Raw genomic sequence first — 21,434 nt, forward strand, 5'->3', positions numbered from 1 at the left:
CTACAGCAAGTTTATACAGAAATGGAAATACTCAAGTGCGTAAAACTGTATTGTACCGGTAGTGCACTGGCTAAAAATAGGCTTGAAAAACAGCTGTAACAGTGCCCCTCAAAGAAAAAAGGCGACGCAACAGGCTATGGCCTATGATATGACGCAGGTGACCACCTGTCAAGTGAGGGATCCTACTATTTATAAGTAACTGTGAAGAACTCAAAAGCCACCTGTCACACTAACCTTGGTGTTGTGGTATTTTACAGGTGTTTCCATCTCCTCCTGTATGTTGTCCTATTAACAAAGAGGAGAGATACTGCAAGTTAACATCTTGGAAAGCAAATAAGGTGAGGATATCCATTTAATATTACCACATGATTTTTTTTTTTTATTGCCTAACTTCAATTATCTGGCATCTGTGTTATTAGGTATTTGCAGTAAGATGTGCCTTCCTTTTTGGAGTATGTTAATGTTGATGCTCTGCGCAAAAACCTTGGAGGTAGTGATAGAAGATCAAGCACGTCATTCTCGGTAACATCCCAAACTGTATTTTTCCCCTTTCCGACAAAGCTTAAGATGAAAATAACCAGGAGCATTTATGTCAATTTATGTCAATTCTACTTGTACAACCGTCCTCAGGTGGCAGACATTAAAAGTGGAAGACGGACATACCACCTACCACTATCTGAAGAGACACTCGGACGGAACTTTTACTAATGACCTGACTAACCAACTAGATTTGCTAAAGGCTAAAGACTTCGTTGCTTGGCTGGCTAGCACCAAACGTGAGAGGTGGGAACTGACGTTGAGTTTTGCAAACTATGGGGGGAAGTAATTTTGTAGCGCTAGTACATTTGATTATAATAACAGATATTGTGTCAAATATATTGTAAAAGTTACCTTCTCACTCTTTCACACAAACTCGCGGACCTATGTCACATACCTACGTCACTGGCCATTTGGAGGTGCAAACAATCGGATTTTTGGTTATTTAACCATCAGTTAACTTCAAAACAGCCATTTTACTTTGGATAGACAATAGCAATACATCATAGGAGTGATTAACGTCAAAAGATCTAGACTGGAGTAACTCAACATTTGACACCTCCCATATGTTTAGTGTTCTAAAGCAGGGGTTCTCAAACTTTTGTGGACGGGGACCCTTCATGGAGTGGAAAATTCTCCATGGGACCCCTCCAAAGGACCCCTCATAATCGCAACACATAAAACTTAAGTTAATCACGTAGCTGTATAGCCTTTTTTTCTGTTAGATGCTTATGTTATATGTATTTTAAAAACATAGAGTGCTAATACCATAGTCATGTTAGCAAACTTTGACAGTATGTAGGATTTTTTTAAAGGATTGTTGTTTCTGTTAAATGTAGGCCTATTGTGTTGAACACATATTGTTTGCTTCACATAACTTTCATTTTGTTGGCGGTTAATTAATAGTAAAGTGTTTTGACGTATTGATGTAACGTATCAGCAGATCAATTGGGCAAATACTGATACTGTAGCATTTTTCGCCATATAAGACAATTTCATATTTTGTAGTAAACTTTGTCAGGGACCCCCTGACAATGTGCTGCGGACCCCTGGGGGTCCCCGGATCCCACTTTGAGAACCAATGTTCTAAAGACATCAAATAGCCCGTGATCGTTACCAAATTCATAGCCAAGGAGCCAGAAGTGAACACGCATATGGCTATAAAAACTGTGCCTTAATTTTACGACTGAACACGAGAAAATACTGTATTAACCCTTGAGCCAGCGCCTTAGGCTACTATGTGATCTCAATGGCAATGCAGCGTTTGTTTGCACCTTCAAAAGCATGGCATAGCCTACCTGGTTACCTCCCAAAAACGCCCACAAATACCCGTATGTTTGTGTGAAAGAATATGGTAGAGACGTACACGACATTGTGTGACCTCGCCATCTTGCTGTTAAATGTGCAGCCAAGACGACTTTGTAAAAAAAAAGCAAGAAAGAAAGGAAGAAAATAATATGCTGGAGCTGCAGTAAAATGTGGCCTAAATGTAGAAAAGCTGATGTGTCTTTGCAATTTGCCTATCTTGTTTTTACATGTAGGCCTATCCCAGAAAAAAAAATGTAAACCAAAATTTAAGCATAGGAGAGAGGGCCGACAACTAAGCAAAATGAGAAAATATGTCCTTTTTTATCAGGCCTTTATAGGCCTAATGAGGAAATGTGAACGTGTAATATGAATTGTACTTGTTAACACTGCAGAAAGCATATTTAGGATTTGGGAATTTAAAAATAAAAATAGAATGCCTCAATGCACATCAGGCTACTAGCCCTATTATCATGTTGCCATAATATTCTATTCAACCAAGAAAATACATTTTGACCTGTTAACACTTAAAGCTATTGACAGGAGAATCCATCATTACATATACATCAGTGATGGAGATTGTTCTATTTGAACAGGTTTAGTTGTCAGACAAAAATATATGTTTTCTTTGAGATGCAACTTTAAAGTAGGCTACTAATTCAGCTCATTTTGATTCATTGCTGGTTTACAGTAAGAGGAGCTATATGATAATCAATAAAATGTTCAAATTCCAGTCAACAGAAGCGAGGTCTTCAGGAAGACAGGATGAAGACTGGGGAACTGGTCACTCTGCTCAATCAAGCATGGGAATGGAGCTAACCACACTCAAAAGTGAATATTCCACGTATATTCACTATTCTTGGTCAATCTTGGTCAGAGTTAAAGTAATTGTACTGTAGCCTTATTGTTGCCTAATGTCGTTGTATACAGTATATGGCTAGAAAAAGTTCCTTTTTAGATGGGATAAAGTGGACCCTTGAGGTTCTCCAGAAAAGGTATGGTGCGACTAAGTGTCCTCTCTAAATATTATCAACAAACTAAAAACAGTTGTTTCGATTGAGGGCTACCATCTGATTTGTATTGCTTCATTCTTTCCCTTTTCCAAAAGATAGAGAAAACACCTAACCTGACTCTCGCCAGATGTATTTTGTTCCGCCTAGCTCCACTCATCCATTTGGGATCGATCCATTGGAGAGGTGTTTCAGAAGGCTGGGCCTTATCAAAAATCCTTGCATATGATTGGATAAGCCACTTGTCCATCATCTACTGACGTGCTACTTCAACCACTCACATCGAACCCATGACGCTGAGAACAGTCTCACAGTCGCTTCTACGCTATGTCACATCTATGAAACTCCCGCCCTGCATCCTGATTGGCTCTACCATAAAATCTGGTGCCGAAATCACTCTCAACGGAAGCGATCCCAGATGGATGTGAGTGGAGCTAGGGGCGCCTTAATACCACCTGAGGCCCCTGGGCTATATGTTTTTAAGCCCCCCCCGGCCCGCGATCTGACCCGCCTATTTAGCCTACATAACGTGCGCTTTTGGTTAATATAGCCTATAACATGCAGTGTAGCCTATCATTATTGAGCCTATGTAAAACCTTTACATAAACAGGAACAGAAAGCCCTCCTTAATCACGTCAGCCTACCCCTGACATCGCTTATCAAAAAGGCTAGCCTACTGCACGAAAACAACTGTTGAACTCTTACAACACTGGCTGGCTAAGTTAAAAGATGCGTTAGGCTACATGGACGTTTCGAGCTTTTCAAAAGTGCATGTGTTTGTCGTGTCGGGGTGTTCCCCAGGAGGTTTTTTGAAATTCTGTCCACTTAACACACCATTTTAACGCAGCTTGGGAGGGACATAAATACTTTTAGCCTACAGAACAAGCAGCTGGCTCATGTGACGTGAACATTGGCTACCCTATGCATTATCACTATACTACCCTACATGGAGACATATCTCACGTTAACAATGGAGAAAACATAACATAGGCTATTATTTGTGCGAATGAGTTAGCACAAACTATTAGCTTTTGGTGAACGGAGATGCTGATCACTAATTCATTTCTTTGCGCAACAGCCCATGTTCTGCGTTCACTCCAGTGAGACAAGTGAAATACATGCTTTTAAAGCCCTTTCATTGCCAGGCTATTTGCTACGATATTTACCTCCTATGCCTTCTGTTTTCATGGACAGTTACAGGAATCCCCGTCATTCGTTTATCGTTGCTTCAATCCTAGCCTACCCACGTTATCTCCAGAGTTTGTAAGTTTGTCAGTCAGTTTCAGCCTCTCCTCTAGCTCCTCTACACACCCGTTGGAATTTATTAAGTTTTGTTACATTTTGTTACACTTTAGAAGAGAAGACAAAGGGGGCCCCTGCATGGATGTCATTGTAGAGCAGTGCGATGTGCTCAATTAGGCTAGCTCCGGAGTAGGCTATGACTGACGCCGCGAATACGGACACGGCCGTAAAATAAATAATATTATTGATTATCATTATTATTATTAGGAGGCCCCTCATTGGTCGAGGCCCCTGGGCTGAAGCCCAGGTAAGCCCCTGCATTAAGGCGCCAGTGGAGCTAGGCGGAACGAAATTCATCTGGCGAGAGCCAGGTTAGAAAACACCCTCCATTTTGCATAACATGGGTAGCCAGATTGGCTAAATTTTTGCCAGCAGATTCTTTCTATGTTTAGATGTGACATAATGTGGTGCCTCACTGGGCTGTGAACCTGTCATGCGAGGCTGTGTTTTTACCATGCTCCCCACAGAAGGGATATTTACCTGCTTTACCACTAGTTGGTGCCCTTGGTTTTGGAATTACCCATTCAGGAGGACACCATTAAAATAAAATTCCTCTGTACTGTGTAAAGGTCTTAGGCTGCTCCTAGATTGGTCACTCCAGCAATGTCTCCATGAGCACACCTCCACCTCTCACTCTCCCCACCAGAACACCAAAAAAGCACCAAAACGTACGTCTGGCCCTTGCTCCAGTCCTAGGCCACCACCAGACCCACCAAACCAGCAGTGCCACAATGATCTTGCCAGGAGGAAAATGACAACGGAGCCGGCGGGTGTAGTTCTGATTTTCACACAACGGAGCCGGCGGGTGTAGTTCTGATTTTCACACAACGGAGCCGGCGGGTGTAGTTCTGATTTTCACACAATGGAGCCGGCGGGTGTAGTTCGGATTTTCACACATTGTTGGATCTGCCAGCAGTTTCTGGTGGGCGGGGCTTGCCCATCATTTGCCTGAGGAGTGAATGATTGATCTGATAATAGTTGCTAGAACGGCTACCACACCGCCAAAATAAACAAATCCAATCTATGTGTCCCTACTCTTAAAACTGCAGGACCCGGAAACCGGACAAAACCACACCCTCTGTATCCTTCAACACTGTGCACACACCTGTTGTACCTCTGGCTGCGCTCCAACAAAGAGAATGATAAACAAATGCATATGGTCTCCACAGCACTGCCAAAGCAAAACATGCAAGGCAGCCTAAGATTTATACACAGTACTGCACATGTTTAAATATGATTAACTCAATCAATTTAGAGCTGTTTATTTATTCATTCATTTATTCTTTATTTTTATTATTGTTATCCTGTGGCACAGCCCAAATGCAAAATAACAAGCAGCGATTCTTTGTTGTTACTTGAAGTACTGTGATCAACAATTTCATTGGTTAAAATGTCAATAAAGGAAAATGGCTTTAAAATGCATATAGCACAAAATTGGATGCTCTGAAACCAGTAACAAAAACACTACATGCACTGATTGATTTATTTGATGTGATTTATTCTATTTCAAGGGTTGTAGAGAGTTCTGCACTGTAGCTCACATTTGATCATTTATTGTGATTTATTCCAATTAAGTCACATCAAGGTTACAGTAATCTGTTCCTTCTCCTGACACTGGGGGCAGTGTTACTCTAAAAAGCCCCTGCTATCTATCCTCCCTGGGTCCCCACCCAAGCCTATCACCACATTTGAAATCCAGCAGCTCTCTCCAGTCCTGCCTCAGCTCTCTGGCTCCCCCACCTGACCGTCATTGGTCCGACAGAGGGAGGGACAGCTCGCTCGCTCCTGAGAGTCTGTCTCACGTTGAAAGTGCGACTGTTACATCATCCCCCCTCTCCGGCTCGCGCCAAGAAACTGACTGTGTTTGGTGATGGTGCCGTTTGAGTCATTTTGGTTGTGTGGAGGTAATATTAATGAGTGACAGCCTGTGCATTCAGCTTACGACACTCAACCGTTGGTGTGCATAGATGTAATGAAATTGATGACTGACATATGTGACTGCACCTTTCCAGAGAAACACTGGAGGTTGGCTATTAGTCACTCAGACACACACACACACACATACACATTCACATACACACTACAAATAGACAGTGAAATGGAGACATGGTCATTGAACCCAGAATCCCGTCTATATACTTTCTTATTTTCTGTGATAGCATTTAACTTATGTGGAAATAGAGTAGCATTATTATTATTATTTGCATATTTCCATAGCTACATTACAATTGCCTATTTATAATAAATACATGATGCATTTAAAAGGGTATAAAAAAACATACTCAAAATACACCAATTACAATATCAGATGTCTTTCCTGTTATGTTAACGAATGTATTGACTGTATTAACAAATACAAAGGCAGAGACATAGTAGGAAGATAACCCCCCCCCCCCCCTCCCCTTCCTAGAATCTCCCCCCACAAAAACACTGGCTGCCTTTGATAAGCAGAAGTAAGGGAGGGGCTGTGTGTGTGTGTGTATTGAAGGAGGTGGTGATGCTGCAGCTGTTCATTCAGAAATGCTGCTCGGCTGACGCTGTGTTGGAGGGAGGAGCTGCTGCAGTGATGGACCTGTCCTGGAGCAGCAGGGCCTGCTGGGATTGGCTGGCGGCCGAGTGGTGTGGGGATAAGGACACTAAGCCCTGCCCCGAGACACCTCAAGGGGACCAGACCTGAGGGAGTATCCGTCCCTCCTCCACACCGACCCAGTGTCCTCTAACAGGCCTGCAGCTGGAGGGCAAAGGCTGTAATGAGACCTGCCGTTTCAGCTGCTAATGATGATAGATTACATCCCATGATCTACCAGAAAGCTCTTCCATATTAGTCCTAAATCAGCAATACGGAGGAGAAACCAGCACACAGTTTAAGTGTTTACATGATTATAGACATGCATCAATCCAGACCTGAGCTGCACTAGTATGCTGCATATCAATAATGGGCTGGGGACATTTGACACATGTATATTGTATGGAGAGGGTGAGTGTCTATGGGAGGAAGAGAGAGAGTGAGAAAGCGCGAGGAGTGATGAGGGGATAGGTGTGGCTGTCTGCAAATTGGGTCAGACAGTGAGCCCCCCCTCCCTCACTCGAACAGCTCTCCTCAAAGGAGTGCATGAACTCGCTCCATCGTATATTCACGTAAAAAAAAAAAAGGTGAGCCCCCTCCCTTGTCCCGTTGGCGTGGCGACGGGCATGGCCGTTTGTTTGTCTGCACGCGGCGCGGCGCTGGGACGCAGCCTCTGCTCCGGCTGCTGATGCAGGCGGCGGGCCGAGCAGGGAGGAAGCTGTGCTGACTCAGCCACCAATGGTGCATTCATTTAGCTGCACTGCAGTGCTTTACCGCACCCTCCCCCTCCCTTCCCTGTCGCTCTCTCCCTCCCTCCCTCTCTCTCTCTCTCTCTCTCTCTCCTGTGCACTCACCTTCCCCCTCCCTCTTCCATCTCTCTCTCTCTCTCATCCTCTCACAGTGTCTCTCGCTCGTTCGCTCGCGCTCTCTCTCCATCCCCATTCCTCCCACCTCTCTGTTCTTTTTTCTCTTCACCTCACTGCACTCCCTGTGCTATCTGGGAGCGGAGAGAGGAACAGAGGAAAAGGAGAGCTGCACGAGGAGATAAACACTCGGGTCCCACCATCCATAGCTGGCGCTGGAAAGGACAGAGGGTGTGTGTGTGTTGGGGGGGGGGGGTGCAGAAACCTGTGCAGAGGGGATGACAGTGCTCCAGGTGAAAAAGAGAGGAGAGGAGAGAGGAGGGGTGGAGAGAGGGAGAGAGAGAATGTGTGACAGGCAGAGAAGCCGGCAGAGAATTCTCCGGTCTGAAATGGAGAAGGTGGGTGGAATGGATGAGGAAGAGACACAGCAGGGGAGATGAGGAGGAGGAGGAAGAGGAGGAGGGGTGGGATAGAGACACAGAAATGGCAGAAAGAACACTGCGACGACGTGTTTGAATGCCTTGATGCAGAGTGACCCGAAGAGTCACCTGTGTCCATCTCACCCAGTGGCTCGGCTCTGTCGTCCCTCTGCTGCTCAGACAATGGAGGTGGAGCGCTGGTCAATACATCAGAAAGCTGTGTGCCTGCGGCCAGTCCCTGGGGAGGCAGCAGCTACTGCAGTTGAAGTGGGTGACATTGATACCTCACCTAATAGCTTTACATTGATTCCCTAAGCAGCGCCTTGAAGAGACACAAGGCTCCATGGATAACCTGAGCGACTAGCGTAGCGTGTGCCCTTGTTCTCCAATCAGCGCATGCTGCTGAAGGGCTCTGGCCTCTTACTAAGCTGCTACTGGAGTTCCTGCACCTTGTGTGTCGTACCATCTGTTATCACTGAACTACATTCATGGTGGTAAGACCTCAAATATGTGAAGCTGGGATGTTGCTGAAATACTAAGAGAAATACCACATGCACACACCATGAACAGCCCTCTCCTAATCTTCAGCAACACTCAGCACTGATAAGTCAGGAAGTCTGGCTGCATTCAGCATCAACTCATGGGCAAAGCGGCAGATCCAACGTGATTGGCTGTGGAGATGTAACCACAGCAACGGCAGTCTCTGGTATCTACCCCTCTAATCACCGAACAGACCCAAACACACTGCATAACTGGAAGGCTGCTTTATTTGTTCATAAAAAGGTTCGTGCTCAAATGAAGACAATCTTTTATAAGGTCTTACTAAGAGTCCAAGTGGTTGTGCAACACAACATCATATTTCCTCCTACCATGTACATAACTGTGTCAAACGATAACAACAGTTTGAAAAGCACTTTTTGATATTTTTTTTCTTCAGAAAGATGGAAACAAAAAGCATCTTAATCATGCTAAAAATGGAACAGTCCAATAAACAAATGCTGATACAAAAATGGACCTCAGAGGTGGAAAGAAACACAAAATCAGAAGGCAAGCTTTTTTTCACAAGCCTAGTGGATGATACACAAAGCACAGAACACAATCACATACTGAATTATGTGTTTTTTTGTAACATCAAATCTAGAGGAAACGGGCTCTGTGTGTGTGGAGTTTTTTTTTTTTTGTTTGGCATTTCTCTGGCAGTACAGTATGCCACGCTGTACAATCTCAAGTCCCTGATTGACATTGTGCTCCATAATGACCCTCCACTCTCCGTCTTGTCGCCTTTCACAGGGTGACTAGTTAGAAATGGCACCATCCTCCAAGATTGCAGACAATGCAACTCAGAAAATGAAGGAGAAGGAGAAACACAAACAATGCAGAAAAAGGCACACACCATTTAGTGAAGTAACACTACGAACACACAAAACTAATCCAAGACACATACGGAAAAAGAAAAATAACAAAAATACAAATCAAATGTAGAATGAATGGCTAGTTCAGTAGCAACGGCACAGATGTGTATGAAGAGGCCTAGAAACAGTAGGCTTCTGCGTCTTAGTGACAGATTGAGGTGAAAGAGAACAGATTTTCATAGGCAGGAAAGAGCATGTGTGCACTTTTGTGTGTGTGTGTGTGTGTGTGTGTGTATCTCTGTGTGGTTGAGTTCATTCGGGTGTATTTTCTCCACTGTGTGCATGTCTATGTTGTGTTGAGTGTAAGTACGGTAGGTACTAGGAATACACAAGAAGTGTGCTGGTAGCATCATCCTCTAAGTTTCTTGGGCTAAAAATTCCAAGCAGCTCCAATTATATCGTGCGAAAGCTGGTCCCCATCTCCAGAAGTAGGACCAACCAATTTATGACATCCACTGGACGTGTTGCATATAAACAAAATGTGACAGTGCTCTTATATATTCATATATATTCCATATATACTGTTTGTATAATATAGGATTCATACTATTTCATTCAGTTCCCCCCCAACAAAGTGAGAATTGTCTTGGGAAAAAAAATAAAATAAATAAAAAAAGTAACAAATGTGACAAGGGCATCAGCTGGAAGCCATTCTATAGTTTTGTTTGTCATTTATTGTTAGATTAATAGTAGTAATCTTTTAAAATTCTGTATTTACAAAAACCACAACAAAGCATGCCATGAAAACAAAACCCAAAAAGAGTATATTACAATACTTATAGTTTCTCTCAGATAGTTCATTCTCAACTTTTCTCTGCAACTGTGCCATGTACATCATAGCCCGCACTATACACAGAATGGTATATTTCATTTAGTCATAATGTGAATGGACTCTTTTACACATTACATCCAAGATGGGCATCGGGAGAAACCGCATGGCATTGCATGTTTTTTTTTTTCAACATTGGGAATGTATTTGGTTTTTATCTCAAGTCCACAGCACCCACACTGATTTGGAGACCTCAGGCAGTTTGCAGACCCACTGTGCAGTGAGGCCCTGTAGGGAAGAGGGGGAGGGGTTGTAAACAGGAAGTGTGCCACGAACAGGAAGTGGCCTAGAGGGTGGGCGTTGCCCGTCCGAGGGCGTGCCCCGACAAACGCATGGTTACTGGGACTTGTGTTTTCTTTTTTGAATATCTCCCTTTTTTTTTCTTCATGTTGTGTTTTTTTCTTTTCTTGTTATGGACCTCAAGATAGAGGATGGCAGTTTAAGAGCAATTTCACACTCTGTGATACAAAAGTTTCCCCCCTACCAGGGCGCCTCGTAGAGAGACGGGGCCCTCTGATGCTGTTCTCCAGTTCAGCTGTGTTGCTTGCGCTGTTCCCTTGCACAGCTTGAGCGTGCACAGATTGACACTTGGCTAGTCCAAACTGTGACGAGATCTACTCAAGTGCACATCTTTTATTTGTATTTTCTTATTTTGTACAAAAGAGAATTTGTTCGATGAAAACAAAGGGAACCTTTCCTTGCGTGACAGTCCTTCACTGAATATTTCTTGTGATATCAATGATGAATGGCACCTCACTCCAACCATTCCTAGCCTAGTTCTCAGAAAGGCCCAAAGTTGTCCTCTTACGTCCTATTGAGCCTTAGCTAACACAAATAAGACACGAAAGGCTCTAAGCTGACTGGCAGTAGTCCAAAGAGGTGTATGTAGCTAGGATGCAGGACAGACTGGGGATACCCTTTTCCTCTACTCTGGAGTTCAATCACTTGGCAGTTGCTGATGCCAAAGCTGCACATCAGCTGATTCCAGATCAGGCAAGGGCACACAAGAACACTAAACAGACCCCATCAAGGACTCCCGAGAATCTCATGATGGCGAAAAAATCGAAGCTCCAAACAGCGAGCCTTTCGCCAAAGCCTCATCATGTCATACTGATTTTTTTTTTTAAAGACATAAAAACAACAACAACAAAATGGAACCGATATAGGCTCACAAGGTTTAAAAATGCCATCAAAAAGGCCCTAGGAAAATGGATGGAAATTAAACATCCTGGCAGTTGTGACGGTTATTGACAGTTGTCTACTGTGCCTCATGGAGAGCCGCCCCTCCGCTGAGGAGCGCTTGTTCCCTGCAGTCGGACAAAGAGCGCTGAGCTGAGCGAGGTCGAGAGGAGCTCTGACACACCCTCGTGTTTTTTTCCCTCTGTGACATCGGCATCCCATTCATGCCGTCCCCTCTCAACAACATGGAGAACATCAGAAAAACAGTGCTCATGTAACGATATGCTGCTGGTGCAGAAACGAAAAAGGCAAATCAAGGTCTCTGTAAGCCTGGGATTTGGTTCCATTTGATTTCAAAATGTTTCTCCAAATCAGTGTATACTCACGGGCGAATATCTCCAGCAACTATTCCCACCCCTGCTTTTCTCCCACCCACACATACACGGCAAGAGCAGCAAAAGTACGAATGTTTTGTGTTTTGTCACAATGTGCCACAATGTTAGTACACACAAACAAATAGAACATCAGATTTTTGAATGATTACAGCCTGGTCTGACACCGAAAAACGTTGCAATGATGAATGGCGGAAGCATTGTGTCAGAAAGGAAAGCGTGTGAAGGGTAGGTACAATCATACTGTTTGAAGTTCCCAAATACTGTGTACAAGAGTACACAGTTAGAATTTAGTTGTACGATCTCATTTTTAAAAAATTTGGACCAGTTGGAAATCTTCAAAGCTAATGGTCGAGCCACTGTTGTGGCCTTGGTAAGTGTCGTGTGGACTATGATTTCTCATGCATGATTCCTGATCAAAACATGCCATCATGCAAGTCATTTCTATGCATTTGAACGAGCACAATTAGTTAGGTATTTACTTCGGAACTCAGTCAGAGCCCCCTTCAGCCCAAAACCCTGATAAAGCCCCCTACCCGATCAATGTGAAAGCCCATGTAGAAAATCATTTTAACGCAGGTATAACAAAGAGGATGAAGACTAGTGACATGGGCTAAATGTATCATTTTTTCTTTTTTGCTGCTCAAATAATGTAAAGATGCAAGTATATTCAGCACAAACAAATAAAAAAAAAAAACCCACATAATATTCTGGGTTTTTTTTTTCTGTTCTCCGCATTGTTGATTAATCATTTTTCATCTACAGTTAAAAGACATGTCACAGAAACCCCAGCAATGGAGCTGGTGGTTTCCTACAATCCAGCATTGTTGTTGAGTCTTTGTGTCAGCCACAGTTGAGCAATGCTGAAATCCACACTTGGCCATGGAAAAGAAGCCTTCTTCAAAATGTCGCCATCTTTTTCATACAGTTCAATGTCCAGATGGCGGGTGGTCCCCAACAAATCCCCGAAGGTCTGCCATAGGCCTACACATCACCTTTAGTTGAGTTGGCCATGTTTGATCGAGTTTTACATTGAGTGAAAAGTTATTTAAAATCTTGGTCATTAATCACAGATGATACACAGAAAGCTCATCGTGTTTGGTCGTCTTCAGAGTGGTATTAAAACCAAGCTGCTTCTTCTGCATCGAAACATCTGCAACAAGTCTGTAAACAAACCATTATTTTTTAAAGATTTTTTATTTTCCTTGTAAATAGTTTTTTTCTTCTTTTTGTTGATGTTGTTGTTGTTGTTGTTGATGTTTGTACATTTGTTGGATTTCGAATACAGAGTCTCATCTCATTGTGTCACACGCTGTAGATCTCAGCGCCGGATCGAGCGCAGTCCTTAACACTTGGATTCCCTGACGTCTTTTTGGTTTTTGCCCTTCTCCTTCTTGCCAAAGCTCTCGCTCTCGTCCAGCTTTTCCTTCTCCGGTTTGGTCACGCTGTCATACGAGGGCAGGGAGGCAGTGGAGGGCGTGCCCTCTTTTTTCTCTTGATTGGTCCCACCGTTCTCCAGCTTGTTAATCCCGAGGATGCGCTTGCAGACAAATCCGCGGCGCAAGAGGTGGGCGCGGTAGGCGCGCTGGATGATGGAGGCGGACATGAGCTCCTGCTTGCGGCGCAGCGTCGTGGTGATGGGCTCGAACGAGATCTTGGAGGGGTTGGCAGCGATGAAGCGCTCCTCCATCTGCTGCCGCATCATGTCCAGGTCGCCGCTGTCGCCCAGCACGCGCTTAGTGAAAGCGAAGAGGATGTCCAGGCAGTGGATGCGGTCGCCGCTCACCATCGGCAGGTCCATGGCGATCAGCTCAATCGTGTTGGGCTTGGGCACGCGCAGCGGGTGCTCGAGCGTGTCGGCAAAGTCGCCCAGCTTGGCAAAGGTGATGAACTGAGAGGCAGTGGGGTCGAACTTCTCCCAGATCTCGTAGAAGGACTCAAAGTCGTCCTCGCAGAGCGGATCGGCACTCTCCTCCGTGGCCACGCTGAAGTTCTCCAGGATGATGGCGATGTACATGTTCACCACGATGAGGAAGGACACAATGATGTACATCACAAAGAAGAAGATGCCCACCGAAGGGTTCCCGCAATCGCCCTTCACTGTGGTGCCCGGATTCTCCTTGAGGGGGTCACAGTCGGGCGGATAGTTCAAGATGGGCGCCAGGAGACCATCCCACCCAGCCGAGGTTGTGATCATGAACAGGCAAATCATGGAGTTGCCAAAGGTCTCAAAATTGTACATGTCATCTATTCCCACCTCTCGCTTGACATAGGCAAAGTTGGACATGCCAAAGATGGAGAAGATAAACATGACCAGAAACAGCAACAGGCCAATGTTGAACAGGGCTGGCAGTGACATCATCAGGGCAAACAGTAAAGTTCGGATGCCCTTGGCCCCTTTAATCAGTCGCAAGATGCGACCAATTCGAGCCAGACGGATTACCCTGAACAACGTTGGAGACACAAAGTACTTCTCGATCAGGTCAGCCAAGAACATGCCTGAAAAAAATGAGAAAAACAAAAATGTTTAAGCCATTTCAGAATGCAATTTCTACAGCTCTTTTCCATTTAACCGATATTAGATCCTACCCCTCTTTTCTGAGATCTTACATGGCTCCTTCTGTCACTTTATACTAACTTAAATGTCTTAAATTACATGTGTCTTATGTGGATGAATTCCACAGAACCAGTAACTGCCTACAGATGTGAAAAGTAAAAATTCAGTTGAAGACCAGATGCATCTCCCTTGTTTTTTCAGAACTTCCCTCGCTCACTTACCTACGATGGAAAGAATGACCACAACACAGTCAAAGATGTTCCAGCCATTGGTGAAATAGTAATGTCGCAGGGCTGTGAGCTTGAGGACAAACTCTGATGTGAAGAGCACAATGAAGATGAAGTTGACCCAGTAGAGGATGTTCTCGGTCTCATCGGACTGGTCGTCTGTCTCCACCATCATGGTGACCATGTTGAGGCAGATCAGGATCATGATGGAAATGTCAAACACTTGCTGAGTTACAAAATCAAACACCATCCCTTGAATCTTATTCTGTAGAGAACGAGAGAAGAACATGGTAAGAACATGGCATTATCAACATTACCAGTGCACATGTTTATGGTCTTGCTCTGAGATGTCAGTGGTACCTGTGGTCTAGGAATAGGCTTCTGGGGTTTCTTTGAGCCCAACTTTTTCATGGCGTTGTAGTATTTTTTCTGCTCTTCTGTCATGAAGATATCCTGACCCCCAAAGTATAGAGACAAGCAATAGTTTGGTTACAATCCAGAAAACATTTCAAAATGCTGCACAATCACGACATTCCGTTTGAGGTTATCAGAAAAGTCTAAGTGTAACAGCAATATTAGTGTAACCCGTCTGGTCATTATAAATGGACAATGGACTGCATTTATATAGCTCTTTTCTAATCCTTTGCGCACTCAAAGTGCTTCCCAATATCATGCTTCACATTAACACATTCACACACACACACACACCGATGGCAGAGGCTGCCATGCAAGGTGCTAACCTGCACATCAGGCACAGTTTGGGGTACAGTGTCTCGCTCAAGAACACTTCAACAGGGTCAGGAGGAGCCAGGCTCGAACCAGCAACTTACTGGTTGTCTGATAACTTCTCTATCTCCTGAGCTTCTAAAATTCAATTTAGAGACATAAAGAGCCTTATCTTTTTCTTCTGTTGATTGAAGTTGTCGATGATGACACCAATGAAGAGGTTGAGGGTGAAGAAGGAACCGAAGATGATGAAGATAACAAAGTAGATGTACATGTAGATGTTGTCCTCATATAGTGGCTGATCTTCCACCTGGGTGAAGTTTGACAAATGCAGATCAAAAGCAAATCGTAGACGATAATGAGAATCCTCAGAGGCATCCCAGACACATCGCTGTTTTAATACTGACACTGACAAACATAGGATACCTATGGTCTAGATCAGTATCTTAGTGAAAATGTACAAACATGTACTGCTAATTGTATTTAAAGTAACTCTGCACTCCTCAGAGTTCTCACCCTTCTTGAATCCACAGCAGCATACATGATATCCATCCAGCCCTTGAATGTAGCCTGAGACACAGCAGGTTTTACATTATCAGACATGTTATTTTTAGAACATAGTTATGGCATAGTAATGTGATTATCATTCATATGGCCAACCTTCCGAAGAGTTGGAGCCTAATAGAGGAATATACAATGACAAAATGTGATGAAAACATGAAAATGTCCGGAGGTCAGAAGAGTATGCTAACCACTTGGAGCAGGGCCAAGTAGCCGGCGCCCACGTTGTCAAAGTTGATCTTCACGTTCTTCCAGCGCACCTCCGAGTAGTTGGCGTTGATGAAGGCAAAGCACTCTGTTTTGTTGTTGACCACGTCCAGCTCAAAGAGCTGCTCGGACGTCTGGTTGAAACAGTAGTAGTACTTGCCCGCAAACAGGTTGACGCCCATGATACTGAAAATCAGCCAAAAGATGAGGCACACCAGCAACACATTCATGATGGAGGGAATGGCACCCACCAAGGCGTTGACTACCACCTAAACCAGAGGAGAGACAGGGCAGAGGCCAGTGAGGTCCTGCCTTGAAGCATCCCACCGTATACAATCACACATACACACCCACTCAGTGCAACTGTATACCTGTATGACTCCTCACTAGTCCCCGCCATGCTACTCTTCATGGAATATGAAGTGGGAAAAATAACTAGACAACGCCATGCTCTGAAAACGTTTTTTGTTTTGTTTATGTACAATTTTGCTATGTGTTATTTTACTATATGGTATCGAATGAATAATTAAAGCTGATGGGTCCGTAGTGTAGACATGTAAGTGCACTACGAATACTGTAGTAGTGTGAGAAATAGTTGTGCATATTGTGAGTTGTCAGAGAGCACATATACGACCGTTTGTTGTTGAGCAGTTCCTCTCATTGCTAATAATGTTGATCAAGCAGGTATACAGCATACACTCCACATTGTCATTCACATCAATTTAACCTAACAATCCTCCCCACTTCCCCCAAACCCCCACTAATGAGCACACACACTCCCCTCAACAGTACAATGGAAAGCTATCGGGGACATTAGTAATGGATCCCAACCCCAATCCCTTTGGCCCTTTACATGGTCACCCCTGAACCCCCCACCCCTCCCCACTCCTCACTTCCCTTCCCTCCCCCTGTGTTAAGATCCCATCGTCCACTGCTTAGCATCGAGCTCAGCGCCTAGTTGTCCGCTCACTAAGAGTGTCGGACAGGCCCACCAGCAGCTCTCAGGCAGACAGCTGGACATGCATGCCTTTCACAGACTCGTGGAGCCATATTCCCTCCTTCAGACAGACGCACACAGAGCAAGCCGCTCTGGAGCAGCGTTCTCTTGGCATGGGCACTGGCTAGGCACAGTTTGGCATGCTACTGAATCAGACAGAGTTACAGTATTGACTAAGCCTAGGTCACATAGACTGACTATTTGTGCATGTTCATTGTCTATATTTTTACAGTAAACTGAGTTAAAGGACAATATCAGTCTAAGAACAACATAAGGTCTATTTTGGATGAGTGTAAACCTTCATTGGGGACCAAACAACATTAATCAGAGTAGTTAACATTGACTATGCATTTACAACGAAATATCATATAGCGATAGCCTAGGGGCAAGCTCGCGACGTCAAAGTACTGCTACTTTAAGCCACTGACAATGTTCAAAATATCATTACACTTCTGTGATACTGTGGAGAGGGTAATTTTAACTTGTTAAGTGTACAGAAAGGGTATGAAAAAAGGACAGTTGTTCTTAGACTGGAGTTGTCCTTTAACTTGACTCACTACAAGGAATTGAAGGATATAATTTGGAGACTATATACAAATATTTCATAAGGGAACCCTTTAGATAGCTCACCCATTGAGCCAAGTGTATTACATGCAAATCAGCAAGCCTTGGCTGAGTACTGAATTGCACCCTTGAAGTAATTACTCTATCTACAGTCACACAGGAGGTGTAATGGCCATATATTCTGCCCTACAGCAATTGTAAAAATATGCACTATAATAGCGATGATAGAGCAGTGTATTCCCATAGAGGGAAAAGAGCTAATATCTCAAATCCGATAAAAGTGCACTTGCCAAGAGAAGCTGTGTTACTACTTTTTGCACATTGACAATGATCTACATTTGAGAGACTGAACAGACAAATGCTAAAGATGTAGACTCAAAGAGAGGGAAAATGGCTGTCAAAAGTGCATCCTGTGCATTGGCAATTGAAGAGTACATGCGTATTACATGGCATTGTTGTGCAATCTCAAAAACCGTTAAAATAAGTAAACAAATCGATGTAGAGACACTAACACAGAGAGATCAGAGGATCCTGAACAAAATGTTGGCATATTAAATACACATAAAAGGAGCATGTGTTTGATCTTTTTACCTTTAGGCTACCAAGTAGTTCCACACTGGTGAAAAACCCCTGGATTTTGTTGCTTCAAGTCAGATGTCTTTGTCAAAATGTTTAATTTTTGATTAACTTTTTGTTAATTTTCACCTAAAGTTCCTCAAAATACATGATAATCAACAAAACTAGCAAAGCCACCCCTCTGGTCGTGTGTCTCCTTGTCGATTTATTTATTCATATTTAACTCATTTTCTTTTCCAAGTCAAACAGAATGGCAGACAGTTTGATGAACATAGGCATTAACTAATGTTAATTCTTCCGTGCTTCCTCTTTTTTCATGACCTCTATTTTCATGGCCAAGTCAGACCCCTGTAAGTTCAATTCCTCAAAAGGAGATCCTGCTTTATATTTCTGACTATTTCTTACAGATTTAAAAAAATCACAACATGTATTTTTAATTGTGTTGCATGCAACAGTGAAGTTCAATTACATAAGATCTATGAGTTCCTTTTAGATAGCCTCCAAAAGGATTATGCACAGGGCAATGAATTACAGAAGCATGCTTACATCAGCTAACCAACACTAGCATGCTACACTAGCTATCAATAGCTAAATATTAAAATAATTAGATACTTCTGCATTCTCCTCGCCTAGGTACTCTAGGGACAAAAATAAACTTATACTGAATTCACTGTTACAACATTCAAAATGACCTTCCTATCAGAAAAGACTTCTAGGGCAAACCGAAAAAAAAAAAAACTAAAGATACTTCCTGATTAGTAATCTAATCTGATGGCAAATGTCCCAGAGCCCTATCTGATCTGACAATTTTGGGAACTGGACGATATTCTGGTGGACATCACCCTTGTGGTAAGGTTAGTGTTACAGCACATTATCTGAGATCTGACCCCCCCCCCCCCCCCCCCTCCTCTGAGGCACTGATCAATCCCTTAGCTCAATAATGCACAACATCGCCTCCTGGCCCCCCTCCTCCAGGAGAGCGAGGCCCCCCCCCCAAGGTCCTGCCTACAGCTACTGTCCTGCCATGACGTGAATACAATAATGCCTTTGGGTGAGCAGGCAACATTTGCACATTTCCTAAGCTTCTGCCTTCAGGCTTTCAGTCCTCTCTTGCGCCGATTAATAATGAAAATGGCCATTTGCTGCGCTGTTCACACACAGCTGGTCTACTGTGGTTTGGACAGAACACCGAGTTCACTTCTGGAGATTAGAGCCAGCCCTTTTTTTTGCCAATCAGCTGGGAGTAAGTGACCAAAATGTAGAAGCAATCTTTCCAGCAGAAGCTTAGCAAATATCTTCCCCCGACATCCACAGTGATGTGCGAGGGGTGGTGGTTTCAGTTGCTTATTAATCTTTATTGAGTTCCTTGTGCAGATCCTGGACAAGCAAGAGAGAGTGCAGTGTGGCTCCAGCAGGTTGGCCCAGCAGCGCTGGTAGGGCCAGCGCAGAGCCAAATGGACTGAAGAGCACAGTGGTGAGATGGAGGGAGAGAGAAGGGTGAGGAAGAGGAAGGAAGGAGGGGGGGAGGAAGGGGAAGGGGTTGGGGGGGGGGCTGCACTGAGCTGCAGATGTGGGTTAGGAGGGCTGGGGGAGGAGTGGAGAGACAGGGTTGGGTGGGTCGGTGGGTGAATGAAGGAGAGAAGCTCAAACTAGAAGACAAGGCAACCAGTCCACGAGAAGAAGAAAAAGAGGTGTGTGTGGGGGGGGGGGGCTGGAGGTGACAACAACCAGGCGCAACCGCTAACAACCACCAGAGAGCAGGGGGCTGGGATAGATGGGGCTGGGGAGGAGTCAGCTTGCTAAGAAAGCCAAAGAGCTCGAGACACATTTGCTTTCAAATGTCCAGCCAAGACGATTGACTTATCTCTCTAAAAAAAGAAAGGAGGGGAAAAGAGAGTAGAGAAGGGCTGCTGAGCCACAGTGTATGGAAAGACAGCCACATCAGAGACTTGTCAGCCTTCCTCAGCATAGAAGCTGTCAGCTTCGGGAAGTGAAAGGGGAGTCATCTCCGGTAAAGGTTGATGACGTAGGACAGTCACCCGCATGACTAAGGCAAACAAGCCTCTACCCAAATCTCGAATCCCTTCCAAATTCTTTCTAGAATGATTCTCCAATAGTGTCACACAAAAAAATAGAGAAGAAGGTACAGAGAAGCTGGTTTCCAGTCATCTTGCCCTGTGTTTGGTGTGAGTCTAGCAAGAGGTTTGGGGTGGGGGTGGGGTGCAGGAGAGAGGTGTGATGGTGTGTTTTTGCTGCTGGTTGTTCTCTTTGAGGGGATGCATTGGGGGGAGGGGGAATGAGCACGGGAAGGGGTGGGGGTCAAATGGAGGGAAGGGGGCTCTCGATTAAAAGCAGAGGTTGCGAATCAGGCCAAATGAGCAGCCAATCGTAGGCCAGATGCTCCATGGAAATGGCAAGGGAATCGCATGGTGCTGAGTGGGATTTTTGACATTCACTACTCCATTTGTCCTCAATGAGTTTACTTTTCTCTTCAAGGTCTTTATCCAATTACTCATGTCCAATTCACTTTTCATGTGATGAGGCAGCTTTTCACATGTACAGATTTCTTTTTTAGCCATATATTATATGCAGTGGTATCCACTGGTAACTAGATTCACCAGTCACCTTAATATATTTTCTCTGGAAATCTGGGAAATGCTTTTGCCTTTGGTACAGTAGCCTAGCTATGTGTACCATTTTTGGAGCTGCATCATGACTTATATTGATTTGACTTGTGAAATATGCAGAGATTTATATTTGGTGCATACTATATATATATAATTAAATGAGTGATATCTCGTCTCAGGTTTTGCTGTTTTTAAAAAAATCCCCCAGGGTGAATAGAAATATATATGGATATATATTTTTTGTGGTTTTGTTTTTCTTTTGCTGTTCTCTTGATCAGTTCTAGCATGCTTAAACTGTTCAATGGGCATGCAGAAGGACCAGCTGCTTTAGCTTAGGATCTTACCCTCATCCCTTCAAAACGTGACAAGGCTCTGAGGGGCCTGAGGGCCCTTAGTGTCCTGAGTGATTTAATGGGCCCTAGATCGGAGTACCCCAGGGCATTAGCTATAAGGCTGACTATAGACACCTACACAGAAACAGAGAAGCAAAAGAGGTTCCAGACTGTTAGACGGGGAAAGGACACTCTCTTGGGGAAGAGAGGGCCCTAGAATTGGCGCAACTGTTGGATTACACACAC

General features: G+C 44.1%; 1 protein-coding gene and 2 long non-coding RNA genes across 14 annotated transcripts in view; 2 read left to right on the forward strand and 1 right to left on the reverse strand.

Moving 5' to 3' along the window:
* Window positions 1-233: 233 nt before the first annotated feature.
* LOC121714180 lies at window positions 234-4,939 on the forward strand. 2 transcript variants are annotated; one of them, XR_006033041.1, is made up of 5 exons: window positions 234-338; window positions 420-522; window positions 631-783; window positions 2,577-2,673; window positions 4,801-4,939. It is a non-coding gene; the product is annotated as an uncharacterized LOC121714180 (long non-coding RNA). The 2 variants fall into 2 exon arrangements; XR_006033040.1 differs by lacking the exon at window positions 4,801-4,939 and having other exon boundaries at window positions 2,577-3,006.
* A 74-nt stretch (window positions 4,940-5,013) lies between these two features.
* On the forward strand, window positions 5,014-5,576 carry LOC121714181. The gene is made up of 2 exons (XR_006033042.1): window positions 5,014-5,076; window positions 5,204-5,576. It is a non-coding gene; the product is annotated as an uncharacterized LOC121714181 (long non-coding RNA).
* Window positions 5,577-11,691: 6,115 nt separating this feature from the next.
* Window positions 11,692-21,434, reverse strand: part of scn8aa (sodium channel, voltage gated, type VIII, alpha subunit a) — a 55,565-nt gene continuing 45,822 nt past the window's right edge. For all 11 annotated transcript variants that reach the window (XM_042097557.1, XM_042097554.1, XM_042097550.1 and 8 more), the window contains 7 exons: window positions 21,201-21,323; window positions 16,077-16,361; window positions 15,841-15,894; window positions 15,497-15,634; window positions 14,959-15,063; window positions 14,593-14,863; window positions 11,692-14,313 (listed from right to left, as the gene is read on the reverse strand). In XM_042097557.1, the coding sequence (XP_041953491.1) occupies window positions 13,160-14,313; window positions 14,593-14,863; window positions 14,959-15,063; window positions 15,497-15,634; window positions 15,841-15,894; window positions 16,077-16,361; window positions 21,201-21,323 (2,130 nt within the window). In that variant the 3' untranslated portion in view covers window positions 11,692-13,159. The remainder of the gene's footprint in view (window positions 14,314-14,592; window positions 14,864-14,958; window positions 15,064-15,496; window positions 15,635-15,840; window positions 15,895-16,076; window positions 16,362-21,200; window positions 21,324-21,434) is intronic.

This window comes from Alosa sapidissima, chromosome 7 (assembly GCF_018492685.1).
Source record: "Alosa sapidissima isolate fAloSap1 chromosome 7, fAloSap1.pri, whole genome shotgun sequence".
In the NCBI taxonomy this organism is placed as follows: domain Eukaryota; kingdom Metazoa; phylum Chordata; class Actinopteri; order Clupeiformes; family Clupeidae; genus Alosa; species Alosa sapidissima.